This window comes from Pituophis catenifer, unplaced genomic scaffold (genome assembly GCF_029215685.1).
Source record: "Pituophis catenifer annectens isolate HBS135680 unplaced genomic scaffold, rPitCat1.0.hap2 SCAF_12, whole genome shotgun sequence".
Taxonomy (NCBI): Eukaryota; Metazoa; Chordata; class Lepidosauria; order Squamata; family Colubridae; genus Pituophis; species Pituophis catenifer.
Window position 1 is genome coordinate 25,703,261 of NW_027256892.1, and position 23,702 is coordinate 25,726,962.

Here is a 23,702-nt window from a genome sequence, read left to right on the forward strand (position 1 = left end):
GTATCTATATGTTTTATTTTATGGCTGTTCACCGCCCTGAGTCCTTCGGGAGTAGGGCGGTATACAAATTTAATAAAATGAAATGAAATGAAATGATTGTCTAATCTTTTCTTGAAAACCTCCAGTGTTGGAGCATCCTCAGCTTCTGGAGACAAGCCCTTCTACTAGTTAATTGTTCTCACTGTCAGGAAATTTCTCCTTATTTCTTATTTGGTCCTCTCCATGGTTAGTTTCCATCCATTGCTTCTTCTTCAGGTGCTTTGGAGAATTGGTTGACCTCCTCTTCTCTGTAGGGGTGAGCCAGCCTCTAACTTGTTCCCACTGTACTGCAGTAAGGGACACAAGTAGGGGTGAGGAAATGCCCAACAATCTTAAATGCATAGCAACATTTATACAGAATCAAAACGTGAATCTGCCAGCGTTTCCCTCCTAGCCAGATGGAAGAGCATTTTTATACAATCTTCAAGTTGTGCCAGGGCCTCCTTGAAGATGTCTGGTTGTCCTTGGGGGAGCGGGAGCAAAACCAACAACCAGGAAGAAGAAAAAATCCATTAGAAATCCAAGTAAATTAGGTAGAGGCAGCACTTAGACAACTTCACTTTGGCTGATCGATTATGAACTATTGCTCTGATGGTCAGATCTCATGAGTAGCTGGGTAGAAGGTTGCCAAAAATCTCAGTATTGGCAAGTCCGAAAGACAGAGAAGCTAATTCCATAAGGCTACCAAGATAATGACACAGCTCTGTCCTTGAAACCCTCAAGATCCTGGTTTAGCTCAACAGACAGAAGCACTGTGATTTAACACCAGCTGTCTGCAATTAAAGTAAGATCGAATCTCTCCTAGGCTCAAGGTCGACTCAGCCTTCCATCCTTTCTAAGGTAGGTAAATTGAGGACCCAGTTGTGGGGGCAATAAGCTGACTTTGTATAAATATACAAAAGGATGAAGGCTATTGCTTAATGCACTGTAAGCTGCCCTGAGTCTCCGGAGAAGGGCGGCATATAAATCAAATTAAAAAAAAAAAAAGATCCAAACTCAGTTTGAAAGTGACTTCGCTTATAGGTCAAGTTTTTCTACCACAATGGCAACTTTCAGTCTCAAGAGACGATGGTATCGTGCTCTGGAAAGAGGTCCTAAAACAGCATCTTCTGTGACTAAAAAGGCCAATTCGAGAGTGGCCATCCCTTCCACACGGAGGGCAGATACATTCAGATACTGGCAGCCCCCAGATTTCGCTGGTTCTGGGACTGCCTCTTTGCCTCAAGTGTCTCTTCGAATTGGAGAAGGCCATGCTGCGTCTTTAGCCTCCAAGCTGAATGATCAGAGGTCATGGTTTCCCAGTCGTTAATGTCCATTCCCAGGGCCTTTAAGGTCCCTCTTGCAGATATCCTTATATCGCAGCTGTGGTCTCCCTCTGAGGTGCTTTCCCTGCACTAATTCTCCATACAGGAAATCTTTCGGAATCCGACTGTTAGCCATTCTCATGACATGCCCCAGCCAGCGTAGACGTCACTGTTTCAATAGTGTATACATGCTAGAAATTCCAGCACATTCCAAGACTGTGCTATTCGGAACTTTGTCCTGCCAGGTGATGCCAAGGATACGTCGGAGACAGCGCATATGAAAGGTGTTCAACTTTCTCTCCTGCCGTGAGTAGAGGGTCCAAGACTCACTGCAGTACAAGAGTGTGCTCAGGACGCAGGCTCTATAGACTTCTACCACAATCCTAGACTTCATGGGCCAAAGGACTGACTCAGTTTCCCCAGAGTTATTAGCAGCGTCCTTCTGACTCTTCGGCTCAGCCCCCCTTTTTTTGAGGTTGCACCAGAGAAGAGATGCACTTTTCCTTTCAAGCACCCTCCTTGGGTAACCGGCAAAATTCCCCGTAATTGAAAAATTAAGTGCTACATTATCACCGCATTTTCCCTGATTAAAAAGCCAACCTAACGCTGTTGGTGAGAGAATTTTAATCTCGTTCTTTTTGATGGATTTTTTTTCCACCCATTTTCAAAACCACTTCCTATGGGTAAAGGTGGGGTAGGGGGGAATGAAAAAAAAATTAAAAAAAAAAAATTAAAGTGCATATTCATTAAATGAGTGGCAGTTCATTAAAGCTTGCTTGTTAATTACATGATTCATAAATCCCCCCGTATTTAACCGAGTGGTACACTGGGGCTGCATCAAACTGTCAGGTTTAGAAGGAGAAACGTAGAAGAGCTCCGGGGGATCTGAGGAACCGGGAGGGGGGGCTTGGGGGGGGCTGGGGCGCTTGGAGGGGGCTGTGAGTGTTACAAAGAAACTGAGATGCGAAGCTGATCTGAAGCCGATATTCTCCTCCTGTAAAATAGAATATCCCTGTCCCCACCAATTTCTTAGAGTGGATTTTATTCATTCATTCATTCATTCATTCATTCATTCATTCATTCATTCATTTTCCATTCTTTGAAGTGAAAGGTTCTTTTCTGTCCCCATTTCTTGGAGTGGATATGTATTTATTTATGTATTTATTTATGTATTTATTTATTTATTTATTTATTTATTTATTTATTTATTTATTTATTTATTTATTCATTCATTCATTCATTCATTTTCATCTTTATTCTTTGAAGTGTCATCACCAATTTTTTAGAGTGGATTTTATTTACCAGTATTTATTTATTTATTTGTTTGTTTGTTTGTTTGTTTGTTTGTCTGTCTGTCTGTCTATCTATCTATTTATCTATCTATCAATCAATCATCTGTCTGTCTGTCTATTATCTATCTATCTATCTATCTATCTATCTATCTATCTATCTATCTATCATCTATCTATCTATCTATCTATCTATCTATCTATCTATCTATCTAATTTAAATTTGGCTCCATTCTTTGAACTGAAGTGTTACAGCATAAGCCAAGCTGGATCTGAGTATTCCCACACAAAGTTTGCATTTTTTCCCTCTTTCCCTGCCCCCCGCCCCCCGACCAGTCCATCAGCGTCCAATCATAATTGCTTGTTTTGATGTTTTGGGAAGGGCTTTGAAGTTCTGTTTCTCTTCGGTGTAGGTTTTTATGCATTCCATTCTCCATTCTTGATTGGCTGGTTTATTCCGGATTGACACCTGTGGTGTCTTGTTATCCTCTTGCCAGACACCCCCACCTTCCCTTCCCTTCCCTCCCCCCCCCCATATGAATGTGTACCATTTTCCTGCAGAAAAAAATAATGGATCTTCAGAGAAGAAGAAATGTTTGTTTTTTTAAATTTGTCTCAGGAATTCTGGGAGTTGAAATCTCCAGGTCATCAAGGTACCATACACAGGTCATCCTTGACTTATGACTACAATTAACTCCCCCAACTTCTGTTGCTAAGCGAGACAGTTGTTAAGCTGAGTTTTGTCTCATTTTACGACCTTTCTCGCCACAGTTGTTAAGTGAAGCAACCGCAGTTGTGAAGTTAGTCACAAGGCTGTTAAGCAAATCTGGCTTCGCCATGGACTTTGCTTGGCAGGAGGTCACAAAAACCTTGGAAGCTTGAAGATGGGTGGACTTCAACTCCCAGAATCCCCCAATTGAGCTCAGTTGTGGTCATAAGTTGGGGACTCCCTGTATATTGGGTTGAATATTTCTCTTTGGCAGAGAGAGATTTTATTTTATGAGCCTTGAAGGTTCGTGATGGGCTAAGGCAGTGTTTCTCAACCTTGGAAGCTTGAAGATGGGTGGACTTCAACTCCCAGAATCCCCCAGCCAGCGCTGCTGGCTGGGGGATTCTGGGAGTTGAAGTCCACCCATCTTCAAGCTACCAAGATTGAGAAACACTGCCGTAGAAGCCCACCAACTGCTAAAATAACCTTTTTCATTGTTTCAGAATTTTGCTGCTGAAGCACTTTTATATCATCTCTTTTTCTTTTTTTCCTTGCTGCTCCTGAGTTATTCTGGGGTGCTTCTCTACATGTTTATTGCAGGAAATATCTTTCCGTTCCCGCTTTCCTGTCTGCCCCCAACAAAGACGCACTAAATGTGGGCCTATCCATAACATTAATTAAAAGCTATAAAAACAAGCCAGAAAGGGCACGAAAATGGAATTTGGTTGCAATTCGAAGCTAATACATTATGCAGCATTAATTATTAACTCACAGGCTACATAATTTTAATGAAAATTATTAATATTGATTGTTTCCACTGTTTTACAAAAGCAAGCATTTGCTTCCAATGGGTTTTTTTTTTTTTTCTCCCTGTCTCGCGTGAAAAACACTGAAGGGCCTTGTAATACATTAGAAACCGAAATACACATCACAACAAAAGCTTCCCAATAGATTTTTTCCGCTCATAGAGACCCAGGGAAGAGATTTGTTAAATTTAGGATTGCCTGTGCCACAGGGGTGAAATGCTCCTGGTTCGGACCGGTTCGGACGATCCGGTAGCCATCGTCGCGGGTGGTTTGGCGATCCGGTAGCGATCCGCCTGGGTGTCGTTACTTCCTGGTTTTAAGTTGCCTTCAGAAGTTGTGGGAGTTTCATCACTGGAGACTTTCAAGAAGAGTCTGGACTGCCATCTATCAGAAATGATACAGGGTCTTCTGTTTGGATGGAGGGTTGGACTAGATGACCTACAAAATCCCTTCCAACTCGTTTAATCTGAAGATCTGATCACCTCTCAGCACCAGCTTCCCTTCACAATCGCTTCATCTGTTTTTCCTCATCTGGACTACCATCCACATCTGGACTTTCTTAGGACAAAGGTCTACTTAGACAGATGTCATTGGGGAAGTATTGTGTTCATGGAGACCTGGCTGACAGAAATGAAATAAATACAGTCACGCTCTCTCTAGGAGCTAGAAACAAGTTGCTTTATTCTATCAAGTCAGACAAAGCCACCCTCAAGGGGTCCATTGCAGCCGAGATGAGACAAATTTGAGGGCCCTCTAAGAACATCTTTGAACCTTCTGCCCCCTGTTTCTTGGAAAAGGATTGAGACATCATGCGTGAAAGACCAACAACAGGCTAATCTTTGTACCGTGTGGAATTAGATAGTCTTTTGTAGACGGCCACTGATTAGGATTACACGCGAGCCAAAAAATTAATTCCTTCCACAAACACCGGAAAATGGCAAATCCTTTCCTGCCAGCAAACTGGAAATGCCAAATCTGCGGAGAGCCGAAGAGGCAGGCGAAACATCTTGTTCTTACCAGCTGTCTGGTTCATGTTTTGTTTGAGTCTAAATAAACGCACTCCATCCTACAAATCAATTTGCCACCCTCTTAATTAAAAGATTCAAACACCATGGATGTCAGGGCACTTTGGTGTCTTCTTGCAATAAAAGCAAAGGAAATGTTGCCCTTTTCCTGCCCAGCCGCTCCTGGGAGGGGGGGGCTCACTCCCTGACTTGGCTCCAAAGAGAGACAGGCCAGCCAAGGGACCCAGGAGGCGATTCAGCCTTCAGAGGCAACAGGAAGAAAGCCAAAAGAAAGACTTGGGCACCATATACATTATGAAATCATAGCTTCCAGTCAAGGCGAACTCTTGGCCTTTTGATTCCCCGCCCCCACCTCTTCTGAGAAGGGCTTTGGCAATAGATGGGTCTGGAAAACCATCTATTGGCAAAATCAACCATCCACAAAGAAGAGGGAACCAAGCTATTCTCCAAAGCTCCAGACAGCAGGACAAGAAGCAATGGGTGGAAACTCATCAAGGAGAGAAGCAACGTGGAACTAAGGAGAAATTTCCTGACAGTTAGAACAATTAAACAGCGGAACAACTTGCCTCCAGAAGTTGTGAATGCTCCAACACTGGAAGTTTTTAAGAAGAGATTGGACAGGCATTGGTCTGAAATGATATAGGGCAGTGATGGCTAACCTTTTTGCCATCGTGTGCCAGGAAGGGGGGAGAGGGGGTCGCATGCATGCCCACATCCATAATTCTATGCGCCCCACCCCCACACATGCATGTGTGGACCCCCCCACACCCTCCACACGCTCCTGGCATGCGATGGCCCGTTTTTTGCTGTCCCCAGCCTCCAGAGCCTCTCTAGGAGTCTGGGGAAGGTGAAAACAGTCTTCCCCACCCCCCGAAAGCTCCTCTGGAGGCCGAAAACGGCCTGTTTGCCAACTTCCGGGCCCACCAGAAATTGGCAAATGGGCCATTTCTGGCCTCTGGAGGGCCTCCGGGGGGGGGGAGGAAAGCCGTTTTCACCCTCCCCAGACTCCTAGAAAGGCTCTGGAGCCAGGTGAGAGAGAAAAATGGGCATCCCCCCCCCCCGAGGCCCTCCGTCCGGATGCAGGAAACAACCTGTTTCCCTACTTCTAGTGGGCTCAGAAGGCCCAAAGCTGGCAAGCTGAGCTCACTTGCCCACTGATATGGCTACATGTGTCACCTGTGCCACACATGCCATAGGTTTGCCATCACGGATATAGGGTTTTCTACCTGAACAAGAGACTAGACCGTTGCACTTCAGCAGGATTTGAGAGATGTGTTCTTGGTGGCCATCTCAGTCCCACCTTCTCTAAGGTGGCTTTGGAGGTGCTTGTTCTGTCCAGATTTTTTCTTGGAAAACTGGGAAATGTAAGTGATCCCACAACACCAATGATTGGGTGGAGTTGACTTGATTCTGGCCATGCCTGAGCCATTTGCTTTTGAAAGTAACAACCCGAGGTAGAACTACCTGGATCCAACAAACCATATCTTGTGAGCGCCCTATTCAGAAGTGCTCTAACCCATCAAGACCATTAAGTATAATGGAGAAACCGTCAGTACAAAGAGGTTCTGAAGGTCGAAGAGGAGAGAGAGCCATCTGAGAAAGGTCAACCACAGCTTGGATTCTACGTTATGAAGAGTAACCTGGAAAATGGAGAAGGTTGCACAAGAGCCTTCAAGTTTGTTCTTCCTAAGAGAGACAGCCATGGCTAGACTCCACTCTTACTCACTCCTCAAGTTCACAAATGAGATCCCAGAAAAAAACCCATTTCCATGTCATTTTATTAGTTGGCTTGTACAGTTTCTGCAGCATCTTACAAAAATACTGTGAATTTGGTAGAGGGTAACAATAACAGCATTGGCCACGGATGGGTTCACCATTCTCGCTGATGACTTGACGATGGTTTATTTTTTCCTAGAGGGAGAGGTTGAAAAGGTTTCAGCAGTAAGTGGTTCTCCCACCACCCCAACCAGAGCTAACTGACCAGAGACAGTCTGGAATTACTCGCTCCTAACTGTCCGTCACCATTTTTTGTAGAGAAAAGGTAAGACATCTAAGGAGACCTGGCTATCGCATGAGCATTCAAGATTGAAACACGAGGAAGATGATCTATGTGGATTTGATTTGGTTTCCGTAAGAAATTGTCAGAAGTATATTTCAGGAAAGTCAAAGAAGGATGTCAATACTTTTTAAAATTTAACAGAAGATCTGGGAGAAAGGGGGGAAAAAGAAAAACCAAAACAAAATAAAATTCCTTCAACCTGGAACTGTGTTATATAGATTTTGCTGCCCTGAAGAAAATGAGTCCCAATTTTTCCCCCCCTGAAAAACGTCTTGAAAAGACCAAGGCCCAGATGTTCTGCTTTAAGGGAAATACGATCTTGACAGAAGTGAAGTCAGCACGCCAGACAAAAATTGTGTCTGATGCAGCTTCATCAAAATAACCTTTCCAATGACTTTTTTCTCCTGCGTGGGTTGACTTTGTTGGGAACAACGCAGATGGAATCCAGAAACCTCTCAGTGTGTCACCTGTCTCAACAGGTGAGCCCACCAAGCAGTGCAGATGATGCGAGCTAGAGCTTTTCTGATCATCCGAGAGATGTAGGGTACATTATATCATTGGGGACCAGGTCTCTCCATCTGTGTCACCCCTTCTACTCTTCCTGCCTACAAATTCCCCAGGACACCTAGGACAGTCTAGAATAGTCTAGAACAGTGATGGCTAACCTTTTTGACATCGCGTGCCAGGAGCGTGTGTGTGTGTGTGTGTGTTGCGCGTGTGTGTGCCCACACCCATAATTCTATGCGCCCTGCCCCTGCACATATGTGCACAACCCTCCCCCCTACTCCTGGCACGCGATGGCACGGTAGGCTCGTTTTTTGTTCTCCCCAGCCTCCAGAGCCTTTCTAGGAGTCTGGGGAGGGCAAAAACAGCCTTCCCCACCCCACCCCTGGAGGCCCTCTGGAGGCCAAAAACGTTTGCGAACCACCGGTCCCACGGGTGGCATAGATTTACCATCATGGGTCTAGAACAAGGGAGTCAAACTTAATTTATTTGACGGCTGCATCAGGGTTGTGTTTGACCTCGGGGGGCCAGGGTTGGCATGGCCGGCTCGACATCACTCGTATCAGGGGCACCTGTGGTGGCCCGGGTGGGGCTCTGGGATCCTCCTGCAGCCCTCTGCTCGGGAGGGCACATAGCCCTCCTAGGATTTGTTTTCGGCCGTGATGGCCTCCTCTGTCACAGTCAGAAACAGTCCTTTGCTGCTTCTAGGGTGGCCCTGCAGGCTGGATTTGACCCATGGGACACCCCTGGTCTAGAACAAAGAGAACCATATCTGGTGTGTAAAAAACAAAAAACCAGGAAACTCACTTTATTGTCATCTAGTGGGTTTTTACAGCCCAGATAAGGTAAGCCTAACCTAGGAGAGAAAGGAAAGTCCATCCTTTGCATTCCTTCTAATCACAGGTGATTCAAAAGATGGCTTATTGTCTAATTGATCTACCTTACACTTAAAGAGCCAAGATCTCCTTCTCTTACTGCGAGGAATTTCATTGGAATTCCTTCTCCATATTTTAACTGATTCTTTTACATCCACGAGGTTTTAACTTGGGGTTAACAGGAGTCTTATGCATGTATGCAAACCACATAGTCTACCTTTGAGCTAACACTTTGGCTTGGTTGAGATTTCTCCAGACCTTAATTCAGTATTAAGTGCCTGACAAAGGCCTTGTAGTCCATATCTTGCCGTCCATCCTTCCTTCCTTCCTTCCTTCCTTCCTTCCTTCCTTCCTTCCTTCCTTCCTTCCTTCCTTCCTTCCTTCCTTCCCTTCCCTTCCCTTCCCTTCCCTTCCCTTCCTGTCAGATCTGATTTGTACTCCACGAAATTCATTCCTGGAATCGGAGAAGTTGCTGTCAACCACATTATGCTGGTGTACGTGAGCAGCGATGGCTTTTTAATTACAATGCATTTCATGCAAAACGAGATTGATTGGTTATCACTTTTCTGGGGTTTTTTTTTTTTTTGGCTTGGGCTTCTGCTCAGTTCATTCTGTGTAATTGTATGTACATTGGCATCGTATAAATAAACAATTTCGCTTCTCCTCCCCTCCGCCCTGAGATTTCATTCTCTCACAACCTCCTCCTCCTCCCCTTTCCTTTTACGTGTCTGGTAGCAATGGTGTTGTGACTACTCTAAGCCTTGACAGCAGCTGCATGATTTGGCCTCAGCAGTTTGATGGACCCCACAGTGTCCCTAAAGTCTGAAGGCAATGCCAACGGAGACAATTCCTGGGAAAGCTGTTTCTTCCTCGAAGAAGAAGTCCTCCTCCTGGTGTGGACAAGAATGGGTGCGTCTTTGGTGAGAAATGGACCATAAGAGCAAGGCGTGAGCAAGTCATGGTCTCTCCTTCTTGAGCTCAGCTAAAATTGGTGATGACTCCCATGGAGATCATCTTGATCCCATACAACTGTTGGTGGTGAGAGTTGGCTTGTTGGCTTTCTCCTTTCAACAGAAGGTTGCCTTTGAAGCAAACTCTCCCATCCGAGTCTTCCCCGAGTTTCAATACTTCCTTGAGCGCAAGGCAACCTTGGACCATGACAGCTGTGGTACTCCAGTTGTAAAAATATATTGGCATGGCACTCTCAAACTGGGTGCTCCAACACACAGCCTTAATCCGGCCGAGGGATTCAGACAACTGATCCTCAGGCAGAGGTTAGCAATGAAGGATCTTCATAAAAGCTTTCCGGAACTCAACGTTGAAGGTTGTGTAAATGATGGGATTGACTGCGCTGTTCACGTATCCGAGCCACGTGAAGGCACTGTACATGATCTGTGGGATTTTACAGTTGCAGTGCATGTTCAGAATGTGGGTGATGAAGAAAGGGAGCCAACAGATGATGAAAACACCTGCAGGAGGACCAAGAAAAGAGGCCGTGTTAGCAGTGCAACTTGTCAGGTCTGCCATCGTAATCACCTGAGCCTGCTTCGCTTCACTGGCATCCTGGCATAAATGCCAGGAGTGGGGTTGACTGGATGACAGGAACCAGAAGTGTCAATGCAAAAGTCTACCAAAGAGACGCCAAACCTTAAGACTGTTACCAAAACACCTACTTTGAGTACAATTGAACACTTACAAACTGGTCAAGCGGGGGAGGATCTGGGAGAAGAGGAAAAATCATGGTTTATGTGGGAATAATCAGATCCACCTTTTTTTTCTTTACACTGTAACCACTTAGCTTTAGTAAAAGTATAGCTTTTGCTACAAATGGAATCAAGGGTCTTTCTTTCCTAAGGGCCCAAGTTGGGATAAGTCTGACACAACTGTTAAATACATGTATCTCCTACTTGGAGTCATCACAGCTACAACAGGCAACAATAGCCAATGATTTGGGATTGGAAATTGGCACGTTTGTTGAACAAATATCCCATGTAACAACTAGCAATGAAGTTCTTTGTTTATGCTATGGAGTAGGAAACTCTTCCTCCTCCCTGTCCCAGATTTTTAATTTGCCAGTCTATAAATCCAGCGAAATGCCGAAGCTGTAGCTTCCACAAGGGAGGTTGGACCAAACTCTTACCAAGCACAATGGCAAGCATTTGAGTGGCTTTCTTTTCCTTCTGTTGTGAAAATTTCCTTCTGCTCATAGTTTTGAGGGAAGTCCTGGTTTTGCCATTGGGCATCGTCTGAATCTCAAAGATCTTGGCTGTTTTGGAATTGTCTATGGTGTGCCCATTCTTCTGCACCTCGAGGGGGCTGTTTTCAGGGGACGGCGGAGTTAAATTGGCACAGGGGATGGAAGCAGCTGGCTCAGCTGGTTCCATTTCACTTGGCAGAGGTGGTTGAACATTGTTCTTTGGTGGACTGGTACTGGTAGCCATCTCCATCTCCTCCATGTGATCCATGGCCTCCTGTATAATGATAAGAAACATCAGGCTTTTTAATCAAACAACCAAACAAATACTGAGACAAGGAAAAGAAAAATATGTTCAGAGAAAATCTCCTTCAAGTTAACCAATGAACCGAAAATCTCTTTTACCAAGCTGCAAAGTGGAACGTGGCTAATAGAAAAGAATAACGGTGGAAATGTAGCAGCAAAACGGTGCCAATTCAATGGACCCCTTGAGAGCATGCTAGTCGCAAAGGTGATCCCTGTTCAAATAAATGAAGCAGAGTCAAACCCTGTTGGAAGTTCCATCTTCAATGACAGCAGTGAGGGTCTGTGACTTCTGGGATTAAAAATATTAGTAGCAGAACCGGAGAGCTTTTGAACAATCTGGAACCAATGCCTCCCTGTATTTTGCGGGACCCAAATTAAAAAAAAAAACTCTAGAGAATTCAGTTTCTCCTGCACAATAGTCTGAGTTTGGGGTCATCTCCATGGAGTCTTTCTATGGGGTTTCTCTCTGAATGAAAGAAAGCCATCAAAAGACACAGCTGGGAGAAATTTTAGCTATCTTCTTTTCTGTATTGGGTTCCAGAAAAGCAAACAGATTTTGGGGAACATGAGAGAAATCACCAATGATTGTGGGAAGAAAAGAGGCCCTAGGCTATCCCACTTATGAGGCCCTTTCACCTATAGTGAAAGTGTAATTTTAATTTTGCTAACAATTTGAATGTAGGCCCCTCTTGATCTTGAGGCCCTAGGCTGAAGCCTAGTTAGCCTATAGGAAAATCTGGCCCTGCAACCTGTGAAGGATTTCACCACTGCACCAGCTCCTATTTTGTGGTTGGTGCTTCGAGACTCTTATAAAACATTCAAAGCCAAGGGTGCCTATAATTCAGCCTCTGTGTAGACTTGGGGTGCTTGGCATGGAAACTCACCACTTTGCCCTTGTGGACAGGGAAGCTCCCGTTGCTCTTCACAAGGAGCGTGCAGAGCCTGACATCTCCTGGATGAGTGCATTTCTCCTGAAGAAGAAGAGGAAGGAGAAAGAGAGAAGAAGAAAGAAGAAGGGGGGTGGTTGGCATAAGACAGCAACTATCCAGAATAGAACCAAGGAGAAAGGGGAGGCCATGAACAAGTCAGTAGAGCTTCTCAGTCATCCAGGTCATGGTTGTCCCAGAGGTGCTTTTTCAGGAGGCAACTGGACTTCCTTCCTTCCTTCCTTCCTTCCTTCCTTCCTTCCTTCCTTCCTTCCTTCCTTCCTTTTTTCCTTCCTTATTTCTTTCCTTCCTTCCTTCCTTCCTTCCTTCCCTTCTTCCTTCCTTCCTTCCTTTCTTTCTTTCTTTTGGAAGATGTTTCTGAAGACGAAGGAATGGATTTCCAGAGGAAAAAAAATGCAGACTACAGGAACCAGGAGTACCATTCAGGTGTCCCTGAGGACACAGATAAACCCCCAAGTGCTTCTATCTATGACCCTCTAAAAGGATGCAAACGACCAGCTGTCTGTAAGGAATATAAATCCTTCCATTCCCCCACTATCCTGTCAGAGCTGAAGAAGCTTCTTGGATGAGAGGTGAATTGTCTTCAAAAGAAAAAACAAGGAAGTCCAATTGCCTCCTGAAAAAGCATCTTTGGGACAAGGCCATGGACGGGGAAGAGTTCTATCTCCCCCACAAGAGAGAAAAAATGCTAAAGATAAGACGACTAATTAGTCCGGCAAAGCACCCCATTGATTCCTGAAGCCAATATTTCCATGCATGACTGCTGCCTGTTGCTGTGCCCTGGAGCAGGGGTCTCCAACCTTGGGAACTTTAAGCCTGGCGGACTTCAACTCCCAGAATTCCCCAGCCAGCTTTGCAGGAATTCGCAATGGGAATTCTGGGAGTTGAAGTCCACCAAGCTTAAAGTTGCCAAGGTTGGAGACCCCTGCCTTGGAGAACCATCTCCTTGCAGCCACCTTCGCATGAAACACCGCTGATTGGGGAAGAGACTGAGAAGTGAGGAAATCATAGGGTGGAAACCGTAACTGGGGAAGTGGGGCAGAGAAGACGGAGATTGGGAAGAGACAGCCGGGGTTACCTTCAACGGGGCCTGCGTGTCAGCGTCCAGACCCACGTGGCTGGCGATGCGTTTCGTGTTGACCCGTTTTCTGCGTTTCCGCAACACTATATAGATCTGCACGTACACCAGCAGGGTGACAATGAAAGGAACGTAGAAGGAGACGATAGAAGAATACACAACAAAGGCAGGGTTGGCAATGATACACTCATTCTTCTCTGGAAGACACAAGAGAGGGCAGGAATGTTGCCCCAGCCATTAGGAGCTACAGGCAGCCTGGGTGTCCAGAGAGCTGTGGGTGCAAGAAGGGCAACAGAGGTTCCTTTTGAGATGGAATCCCATCTTCAACCTTTTGTTCTGAGGAACGGACCTTCCGAGGGTGAGATTTTCCATTTGAGGGAGAGAACTGAGGAACAGCGAAGGCTTTTACTCAGATTTAAATAAAGAGCAATGGTGAATTGGGGAAGGGGGTGAAAGCTTCCTCAACTCACAAATAAGGCTTTTTAAGGGGTACCAAGATACCCCAGGTTTTGAGCCCATCACCTTCTGTCAGATGCAAGCAACCAGGGCCACTTGTGGACAACAAAAATAAAATCAGCAACTTTATTGTCTACCACCTATATTACAAGAACCCCACCAGGAGTGAAATGCTCCCGGTTCGGACCGGATCGCCCGATCCGGTAGCGATGGCGGCGGGTGGTTCGGAGAACCGGTAGCAAAAATCCCTGCCCCCCCCCCATGCCCAGCTGAGCTGTGCGATCATCAGAGGCTTTTTTTTCTTTTAAATGCCTCTGACGATCCAAGCTCTGACGATCCCAGCTGAGTTGCCTGATCGACAGAGGGTTTTTTTTAAAAAGCCTCTGACGATCAGGCAACTCAGCTGGGATCATCAGAGTCTTTTGAAAGCATTTTTTTTCAACCTCTTCATGGAAGAGGTTGTAGAGAAAATGGTTTTAAAAGTTAAAAAAAATTGGCCACACCCATCCAGTCACATTACCCCCCCACACCAAGCCACGCCCACAGAACCGGTAGTAACAAATTTTAGATTTCACCACTGAACCCCACTAGATTGCTTGCTTTCCCCTGGGAACAACCAGATAAGGCTTCATGGGGAAGAAGAAGCCTATGCCACTTGCAGCTACGCAAGGACTCCAAACTAGATCCTCGTTTGACTCCTCCTTCCAGCCTGGCTGGCAGTTTCCCAACACTTTCATGGATGGACAAGGGAAAATATCCCTTCCCCACCGCCACCCCATCATTTACACTGATATGAACCAAACGTAAACCTAGAATAAGAACATCTTAGACTGGAGCAAGCTGCATTTTCAACTTGAGAGGGTTAGAGTGAGTGGTGGAACAAGGGGCCTGGCAGGAGACACCAGTTTGGCTCGGGGTGACCAAAAGACTCAGAAGAACTACTGGCCACCCTTGCAAGGAGTCTTGATTTTTCCTGGCTCTGCTCTGCGTGTCTGGGGATTTCATCTCTGCACATTTCTTTTCTTGGTTCGGTGAGAAAAGCGTGCAATATTCAGGACAGAGACCGGAACCGCTAAAGGCAGGGGCGAAATCCAATAGGTTCTGACAGGTTCTGGAGAACCGGTAGCGGAAATTTTGAGTAGTTTGGAGAACCAGCAAATACCACCTCTGGCTGGCCCCAGAGTGGGGTGGTGGGAATGGGGATTTTGTAGTATCCTTCCCCCAGGAGTGGAGAGGGAATGGAGGGTTTGCAGTATCCTTCCCCTGTCACGCCTACTAAGCCATGCCCCCAAGCCACACCACGCCCACCAAGCCACACCCATAGAACCGGAAGTAAAAAGATTTGGATTTCACCACTGGCAAAAGGGGGAACTTTATTTCAACCCCAAGAGAATATCCTGCCCTCTTGCATACCTGTATTGTTCAGCCCAAACATCAGAGGGCAGGAGATGGCGAAGGAGAGGATCCATACCACAGCTATCATCCCAGTGACTCTGCGCTTGGAGCTGTAGCGGGTGTTGTACAGCATGGGCATGGCCACAGCAGTGTACCTGTGGGAAAAGACACAACAACAACAGAGGGGGACATGGGGAGCACATCCCATCTCTTGAAAACAAGCAAGAGAGAAGACCTTTTCTCCGAGACGTGGGTCCAGAGTTGGCAAGGACATGGAGAGAGAGAGAGAGAGAAAAGAGTGGGGGGAAGTTGGAGACCCAGAGGGCATGTCTCACCTGTCAATGCTGATGGCGCAGAGATTAAGAATGCTGGCTGTGCACATCATCACGTCCAGGGTGACAAAGATGTCACAGTGGATGCGGCTGAAGCGCCATTCGCCCACCACCTGGAAAGAGAGGAGAAAGGAACAAAGGAGCACCGTCAGGTCAAAGTTCATGGAGGGTGAGTGTAGGTCAAGCGCGTGCGTGGGCGTGCATGCCCGCGTCCGTGCAAAAGTGTGAGATTCATTCTCTTTTGCTGAATCTTTTATTCTGGCTTCGGCTGCAATCTGCCAGTCATGTCAGATTGGCAAATATTTTATCAGCACTGGCTGGAAGGAAAGAGTTTTCTGCTCTGCAACTCTTAACGGTCACTGGAAATGAATGTGATGAGGGCCCAGGACCTCCTCAAGCCCCCCACCCTCCCAAAGCCCCCTCCCACTGACCTGCCTTCTGCCCATGTCTCCAGAGAAAGGGGCATTTTGGTTCATGGGATACCTTTGACTTTGATCAGCATTGCCATCTCTGGAAGCCCATCCTCCCTCACCAGCAACGTCATGGAGATAAGGCAGGGGTGGGCAATTGTGGCTCTTTTACAACCTGTGGACTTCAACTCCCAGAATTCCTGAGACAGCCAAGCTTGGCTGTCTCAGGAATTCTGGGAGTTGAAGTCCACAGGTTGTAAAAGAGCCACAATTGCCCACCGCTGAGATAAGGCATCAAAAAATGTAAGCCATCCCACTCCCTGTTTCAGAGCTTCAGGCTCTCATAGAGAAACTGATTTGCAAATACGGCTTGTAAACCTGGTCTTTTGAAATGCAGAAAAGCAGAATATCAATTGTTTATGGCAACGAACCCTGTTGTTTTCTCTCCCTGCGTGTCGCCAACAAACGCATTCCTAATCACGTAACCATATCCATCCATCCAGGAGCCTGGATAGCTCAACAGACTAAAAGCCTGTTATTAACATTCAGCTGTCTGCAATTATTGCATGTTCGAATCTCCCCAGGCTCAAGGTTGACTCAGCCTTCCATCCTTTCTAAGGCAGGTAAATTGAGGACCCAGTTTGTGGGGGCAATAAGCTGACTTTGTATAAAATATACAAAAGTATGAAGGCTATTGCTTAACGCATTGTAAGCCGCCCTGAGTCTCTGGAGAAGGGCAGCATATAAATCTAATTTTAAAAAAAATGTTCACTATGCTTCATGAATGCAAGCAAGCGGATCCCAGCGTGCATTTCCCTGATAAGGAACAACGATGGTTGAAAACGCACAGCCCTCTGCAGAATAGTTGTGAGTGGGCTTGGGGTATGGATGGTTTATTCGTCTCAGCAGGTGGAGGAAAGCCAGGAAAACTGGCCTGGTCTTGGAAGCTAAATAGGGTTAGCCTTCCGAAGACTGGTTACTGTCCCAGGGAAATCCCAACCTGCTTGCTAGATTGGGAAGCCCCAAAAAATTACATCATGTATTCCCGTCGAGAAAGGTCCTGTTGTTTTCCTGAATTCACCAGAGGTTCTGCTCAGTTTGAAGGAACCTGATCTCTGGAGCTAGTCTTTCTCTCCCAAGGAGAGAACTTCCATGGATACAGACCTGACACTTAATTGACAGCCTTCAAGAGACATTTTACATCACCCTTATATTTCTCTTGGTTGCCCAAATTTTCTCTATGGAATTTCCTGCTTCCGGAGGAACCTTCATGGAATGCCTACAATGGACATCTGCCAGGCCTCCAGAAGACCTGAGGTTGCCACCGTGGCCTTCTTACCTCCATGTAAACCACCCATGGCATCACCAGAGTGGCCACGAGCAGGTCAGCCACAGCAAGGCTGACAATCAGGTAGTTGGTCGTGGTCTGCAAGGCTTTTTCCTTGGACACGGCCATGCAGACCAGCACGTTGCCGAAGACGATGACAAAGATGAGGAGAGTGAGCAGCATGGCGTAGTAGTTGTAGTGGGTGGGCTTCTGCTCCAGGCTGGAGCTGTTGAGAGTCCTGTTTTCATAGCTGTCGTTGTACCAGGAGATATTTGGGAAATCCATGGAGAAGAAGCGACCTCAGTTTGGACACCTGCTTGAGATGAAGGAATAAGTCAAGGTGTGTTTGGGTAACTGGACAGGTTTCTTATTCAAGACCAAACACAGCCTCCACCTTTCTCAGCTTCCAGGTTGTAATTATCGTGCATGACTACTTACATCCTGCGATGATATCTGTAACACCGTCAAACATCCACATTTGCCTATCCCAAATCCTTGGGAAGGACTCCATGGATGGATTTTAGCTTTTTAAATTAGCTTTTTAAATTGTCAATGGGTTTTAGTTTGAATGTTTTAAATTTTGGGCCAAAGTCATGTAATTCTTTTAAAAATTTTAAAATTTGGTATGTGTTTTAGTTCCGGCTGTGCACCGCCCTGAGTCCACTAGGAGAAGGGCGGTATACAAATTGAATAAAATAAATAAATAAAATAAATAAATTTTTTAAAAAATGCCAAATCCAGTCTGAACATCTGCTGACTGTGCGACGAACCAAAATAATAATCCCCAAACATCTGGAGTGCCACTTGAACACCAGCAGCATTGACAAAATCCCCATCGGTCAATTACAAAAGGCAGCTTGACTTGGAACAGCTGACATCCTGCGATAATATGTCTAACACCATCAGATAACAACGTCGACCTATCCTGGGTCCTTGGGAAGGTCTCAGTAGGTGGATAATGCCAAATCCAGTCTGAACATCTGGCTGACTGTGTGACTACCCATAATAATAACCTTTATTACATGTATTTCTACATTTGTTGCATTCATGTAGCCCTGAAGCGGGTTATTGAATCCGTTTTCTGGATGTGTACAAGCCACTACTAAACCATCAACACAACTGGACAGACTCAGTTCATGAGAGCTAATAAAAGCTGTGTGAAAAGCAGCCCTTAAGCTTTACGCAATCTTGTTAAGTTGTGAACTATGGTTTTAATGCACTGCATTAATTTATTACTAGAGAGTGGGTGAGAGTAAGTCTCATTAATTTCAGTTCCAAGGGACTTTTCTTTGAGTGTTGAGACCGGTGAAGTCATAGGAGACACTGATACACACACACATCTATTATTACTACTACTATTACTCCTACTCCTACTACTGTTGGTGTGAGCTAGGAAATCTGTTAAATCTTGATACTTCTTTACAAAAGCAAAACCTTTTAGCTGTACAATTTAGGATGAACCCCCTTGGAATGGTATAGAAGTAGGAGTGGATTTCTAGAAGAAAAAATTGCAGACTAGATGAACTGGGAGCACCACTCAGGTGACCCTGAGGACACCGGGTAACTTCAACAACCTTCCAAAAGGATGCAAATGACCAGCTGTCTGCAAGGAATATAAATCCTTCCATTCCCCACCATTCAGTCAGAGCTGAAGAAGCTTCTTGGATGAGAAGCGAAACGTCTTCAAAAGAAAAAAACCCAAGGAAATCCAGTTGCCTCTTGAAAAAAACACCTTTGGGACTACTTTGAAAGCTTATATTGTTGCATGCAACCAGACTTTAGGGAATACTTTTGCATTTAATGAATAAATGCTCCAATCCTGTCTTGTCAGAAAGAAAGAAGTATTGAAACTTTTTTTAAAAAAGTTTTCTTTCTGTTCAGAAAAGCAGATCCCCTTCCCAAGAGTTTAAGAAGCTGACATAATGGCCAAAAAAATGTTGCCACCCAAGTTTGATGCTGTCTTGATCTCGTTCGCTTTTGATGAGTTCAAGCACTAATTAAGCACTAGTCATTAAACAAAATTGTTTTCCAAAGGTTGACTCTATGACACTCAACGCCTTCACATAATTATAAGACGTAATAATGGTGGGGGGGAGAGGGATTATGTTTTCTTATTTGCAATTCTACGGCTTCGGTTGAGAAAGGGGTAGGATCACAGCCCCACAAACGGTGGCAAACTCTGTTTATTTTTCTGCACCCCAGTCCAGTTAATCAGGAGGCATGACAAATCCGTTAGTCTTTAGGCAAACATCCATTTGAGAACAGAGAAGCACTAACAATCAACTCCGTTTGGTACAGTTATTTTTTTTTAAAAAAACAATCCATACAGTACTTCAGGATAGGGATAGTAAAAGAAAAGAAAGAAAAAGAAAAGAAATAATTAAAAGAATTAAAATACCCCATCCTGCTATAAAGGCATAGCAATTAAGATTTTCCCATAGTATGAAAAAAGGTTGTTGGGTTAATAACTCAGAAGAAGTTTTGAGAGGCAGTATGGTGCAATGGTCAAGGTGTTGAATGAGGAGACCCCCATTCTATCCCCGTTTCCTCCCCACTCCTGGGATAAGGATATTGCAAAATCTCCATTCCCTCCCCACTCTGGGGCCAGCCAGAGGTGGTATTTGCCGGTTCTCCGAACTACTCAAAATTTCTGCTACCGGTTCTCCAGAACCTGTCAGAACCTGCTGGATTTCACCTCTGCATGGAAGCTTCTGGAGTGACTTCGGGCAGATAGGTAGAAAATACCCAAAATATGGCAAAGAGAAATTCCAGGCAGATTGATCAGATTGGGAAAGCCCATCTCTGTTCATTTTGCTCCAAATGGGATTAGATCTTCCTTGAAGGAAAGCAACTTGGATCACTTCTGGACCCAGTGCCAGAATTCGGGGGGAGAGTCCCACTAGATCAGAGGTCTTCAAACTTGGCAGCTTTAAGACTGGCGGACTTCAACTCCCAGAATTCTCCTGGCTGGACTAGATGCATCTTCTGCACTAGATGAAGGGTGTCCCTTTCCTCATCCTTGCTAAAGATGTCTTCCAGTCCGTTTACAACCCCATTCCCTTCTTCAGCTGGCCTTTCAAAATATTGCATAAATAATAGACGGATGCATGATCAACCTTCCTTTGAAATCGTCCTCTTATCCAGACGGCTCTTAACTTTCTCTTGAATTAATAAATTGTGCTGCTTTTCACATCTCCTTAGCAATCTAATTGCATCTCTGCTCCAAGTTCAATTGTCAAGGGAGCTGGCATATGAAGAGCCGGGCAGGCTGCGAAACAAAGGATCGGATAGCCAGATAACAATTGGATGTAATTTTTATGTTTCTGAAGTTACGCTAAGCACTTAACCCTAGACCTCCTGCAAATCTACGAGGAGCTCTTCTCTATGAAGAAATGGTCACTGTCGGTAAGAAATGGCTGATCAAACGTCTAAACTGTGGGAGATAAAAATTGTATTATTTCCTTATTTGTTTGATGGAAGCGTTTGTACAGCACTTCTCATCACCAACAATATCTAAGCCATTTAAAATAATAAAGCAGTGTTTTGCAATGCAAAGAGAATTAAAAAACAAAGGGGTGCTTGAAAAAGATCTTTGCTGATAAAATGTCAGGATTAGAGAAGGCTGTCATGAGAAGGAAGATATAAAAAGAGGTCTAGAACATCTTAACATTGGGAAGAATGAATCTGTCAGGAGGGGGTCAGTCTGCGAAGTTTATGATCTGTAGTCTGTCCTAGGAGATACAGAGAGGTGGGGAGAGTGGGAGAGAGAGATGTCAAAAGGGCTTTGTGGTGTTTTTTAATAACCGGTTCTCTGTCCTAATGACAGAGGCGTGGCTAGGGGGGTGTCATGTGACTGGTGGAAGCGAGTGACGTCAAGTTGGCCACGCCCACCCAGGTTTTGTGGCTCCCGGTGTTTTCTTTTCTGTGGGAAACGGGTCCAAATGGCTCTTTGAGTGTTTAAGGTTGCAGACCTCTGGCCTAGAGGAAGCCACTAAAACTGGAGGCAGATAACTTAACCACCTAGCACTGATGATATTACCTAGTCGGGTAATGAAATGTCTACAAACAAACAACCAAGCTTAGAGAACGTCAAGGATCCCACAGTTCAACCTTGAGCTACAAACATTCTCGTTAACTGGTAAGGTCACCTTCTCTCAAGTCCCTTCAAACTTTAACTGCTGCTCTCTACAGCTGCTATAAGAGCTAGATGGATGGTCTAACTGGTCCATGAAGCCACCATGAGTTGAGCTCCATTTGTAGGAATGTACAACATCTCCAGTCACAACGGGAAGACTAGTTCATCGATCAGAGATTAGACGCACAGATCACAAACATTTGACAGTCAACAGCTGTTCAGGATCTCTCTTCGGGTGCCTGCCAACAAGCCAACAGAAAAATGTCTCCTTCATTCTACGTGGAGAAAAACAAATGTTTCGGTGTTGACTAGCAATTGTTAAAATGTGGGCCGAATTCCAGTACTTGTAAAACTTCATCCCAACGTCAGAAAACTGCCAAGGTGGTCTTTTGCTTTAAACCAAAACTAGACTTTGTGAGCAATTCTGACATGTCCTCACTGAACCTTATGTCAGGGTTCCGATGGATGCCCCTAATGAAATCATGAGTCTTGAGCCAAAGTTCAAAAGAAATCCAGTTATTTATTAGGAGCTTCATATCGGCACGTTCCAAGTGAAGCCAACTCTGACCCCATGTAATTTACGCCCAATCATGACCCTGTTTCCTCCCTCCCCCCCCCGCCACGGGATGTGTCATCAATCACATTCGCCAACGGAGCAATTTTGCAGGTTGTAGAGATCACTCCCTTCCGGCCGCTGTGGATAACCCTGGGAGACAGCCTTGAGAGATATATGTCTGGAATGTGCTTCTGTTCTTGGCTGCCATGCTACTTTGTCTGTTTCTCATCCCCCTTGTCTATGGCAACTCAAGAGCAGGCCAGGGATGCTTTGCGAGTTGACACCTTAAAGATAACAACAGGACAAGGAAAGAGCAATGGCTACTCTCTTGGTTGTAGAAATGCATACTGGTAGGAGGGTGAGGGACATCTGTTGCACCTCCCAAACCACCAGGCGGTCTGTATGTATTGTTAAGAGCCTCGGTGGTGCAGTGGTTAGAATGCAGTACTGCAGACTATTTCTGCTGACTGTTGGCTGCCTGCAATTGGGCAGTTCGAATCTCACCAGGCTCAAGATTGACTCAGCATTCCATATTTCTGAGGTCGGTAAAGTTGTTGGGGGGGGCCAGAGGCTGACTCTGTAAACTGCTTAGAGAGAGCTTTAAAGCACTGTGAAATGGTATATAAGTCTAAGTGCTAAATTCAAAGCAATGACTATGATCACACTACTGAAGCCACACACTTTTTACACAGGTAGCACATGTAAAAAGAGGTGTGTTTTTGATTGCAATTTTGCAGATATGATCTTATCTCATTTAAAAAAAAAAAACTTCCAGCAGATGTTCTTACGGTCAATGTTATTCTAATGCATCCTGTTATAATTGTTATTTTTAATCTTCTGTTCTTTTTCTTTCCCTGGCATATGCTATTCTGAAGCATTGGGAACAGATCACGACAGAAATGTTTGTGAATAAATAAACTAGTAAAAAAATAGCACGACAGAATAAGGAAAGAATGGTTGCAAACATCAGGAGGGAAGTGTTACCAAAAGTCTTAGGGAAAGAATTCTGAATAATTTAGAACACAGTGTACTGTTTAGCATTTTCCTCCAACTTCAGCAAAACAGGAGTAAGTGGAATGTATTTATCCTGCAAAAGCACAGACAGAGCTGTGGCTAATCTTTTCCTGCTGGGGTTAAGAATCAAAGGGGATGAAAAGAATTACTCCGAGGAAGGCTTTTGAAGGAACCGAACTCTGTAATTGGGACTTTCTGCCTTCTAACAAGAAGTTGGCAGTCTTTCGAATTAAGACCACCAATGCTTGAAGAACATTTCTTCATTTAATCTATTTTAAATTTTGTATTTTTATGTTTTATTCCATGGCTGTTCACCGCCCTGAGTCCTTCGGGAGTAGGGCGGTATACAAATTCAATAAAATAAATAAAATAAATAAATTTCCAAGATATTGGAAAGGTTCAGAGGTGGGTTTCAGCAAGTTCTGACCAGTTCTGGAGAACCGGTAGCGGAAATTTTGAGTAGTTCGGAGAACTGGTAGTAAAAATTCTGACTGGCCCCGCCCCCATCTATTCTCTGCCTCCCAAGTCCCAGCTGATCAGGAGGAAATGGGGATTTTGCAGTAACCTTCCCCTGGAGTGGGATGGGAATGGAGATTTTACAGTATTCTTCCCCTGCCACACCCACCAAGCCACACCCACCAAGCCACACCCACAGAACTGGTAGTAAAAAAAATTGAAACCCACCACTGGAAAGGATCCAAAAGATGATCTTGAGTTTTGTGCCCTGGCTGGGGGCTGGCAAAGTTATTGTTTGGAAACAGGAGTTTTGACAGCAATGATTTTGGTTTGGCCAAGCAGAGATAGCTAGTAACATCTGTAGAGTAGCAATAGCACTTATATACCGCTTGACAATGCTTCATGGCCCTCTCTAAGCGGTTTACAGAGTCAGCACCTACTGCACTAGTGAGGCCACACTCAGAAGGCTTCATCCAGTTCTGGTCA

The 23,702-nt window shown here is 45.0% G+C and overlaps 1 protein-coding gene across 2 annotated transcripts; it reads right to left on the bottom strand.

The window, feature by feature from the left end:
- Window positions 1-9,885: 9,885 nt before the first annotated feature.
- Window positions 9,886-17,340, bottom strand: DRD2 (dopamine receptor D2). Of its 2 annotated transcripts, XM_070952637.1 has the most exons (7): window positions 17,068-17,340; window positions 15,322-15,431; window positions 15,005-15,141; window positions 13,136-13,332; window positions 11,995-12,081; window positions 10,751-11,081; window positions 9,886-10,079 (listed from the first exon to the last, which is right to left on the bottom strand). In XM_070952637.1, exons 1-7 carry the CDS (start codon window positions 17,338-17,340, stop codon window positions 9,886-9,888), a joined length of 1,329 nt encoding a protein of 442 aa, XP_070808738.1. The 2 variants fall into 2 exon arrangements, with proteins under 2 accessions (XP_070808738.1, XP_070808739.1); XM_070952638.1 differs by lacking the exon at window positions 11,995-12,081.
- Between the last annotated feature and the right edge of the window lie 6,362 nt (window positions 17,341-23,702).

Coding starts and splice junctions, on each gene's coding strand:
- DRD2 (XM_070952637.1), bottom strand. CDS start 17,340: ATGGATTTCCCAAATATCTCCTGGTACAACGACAGCTATGAAAACAGG. Junction 12,082..13,135: donor ACACGCAGGCCCCGTTGAAG/GTAACCCCGGCT, acceptor CTTCTTCTTCAG/GAGAAATGCACTCATCCAGG. Junction 10,080..10,750: donor AATGCTTGCCATTGTGCTTG/GTAAGAGTTTGG, acceptor GTCCTCCTGCAG/GTGTTTTCATCATCTGTTGG.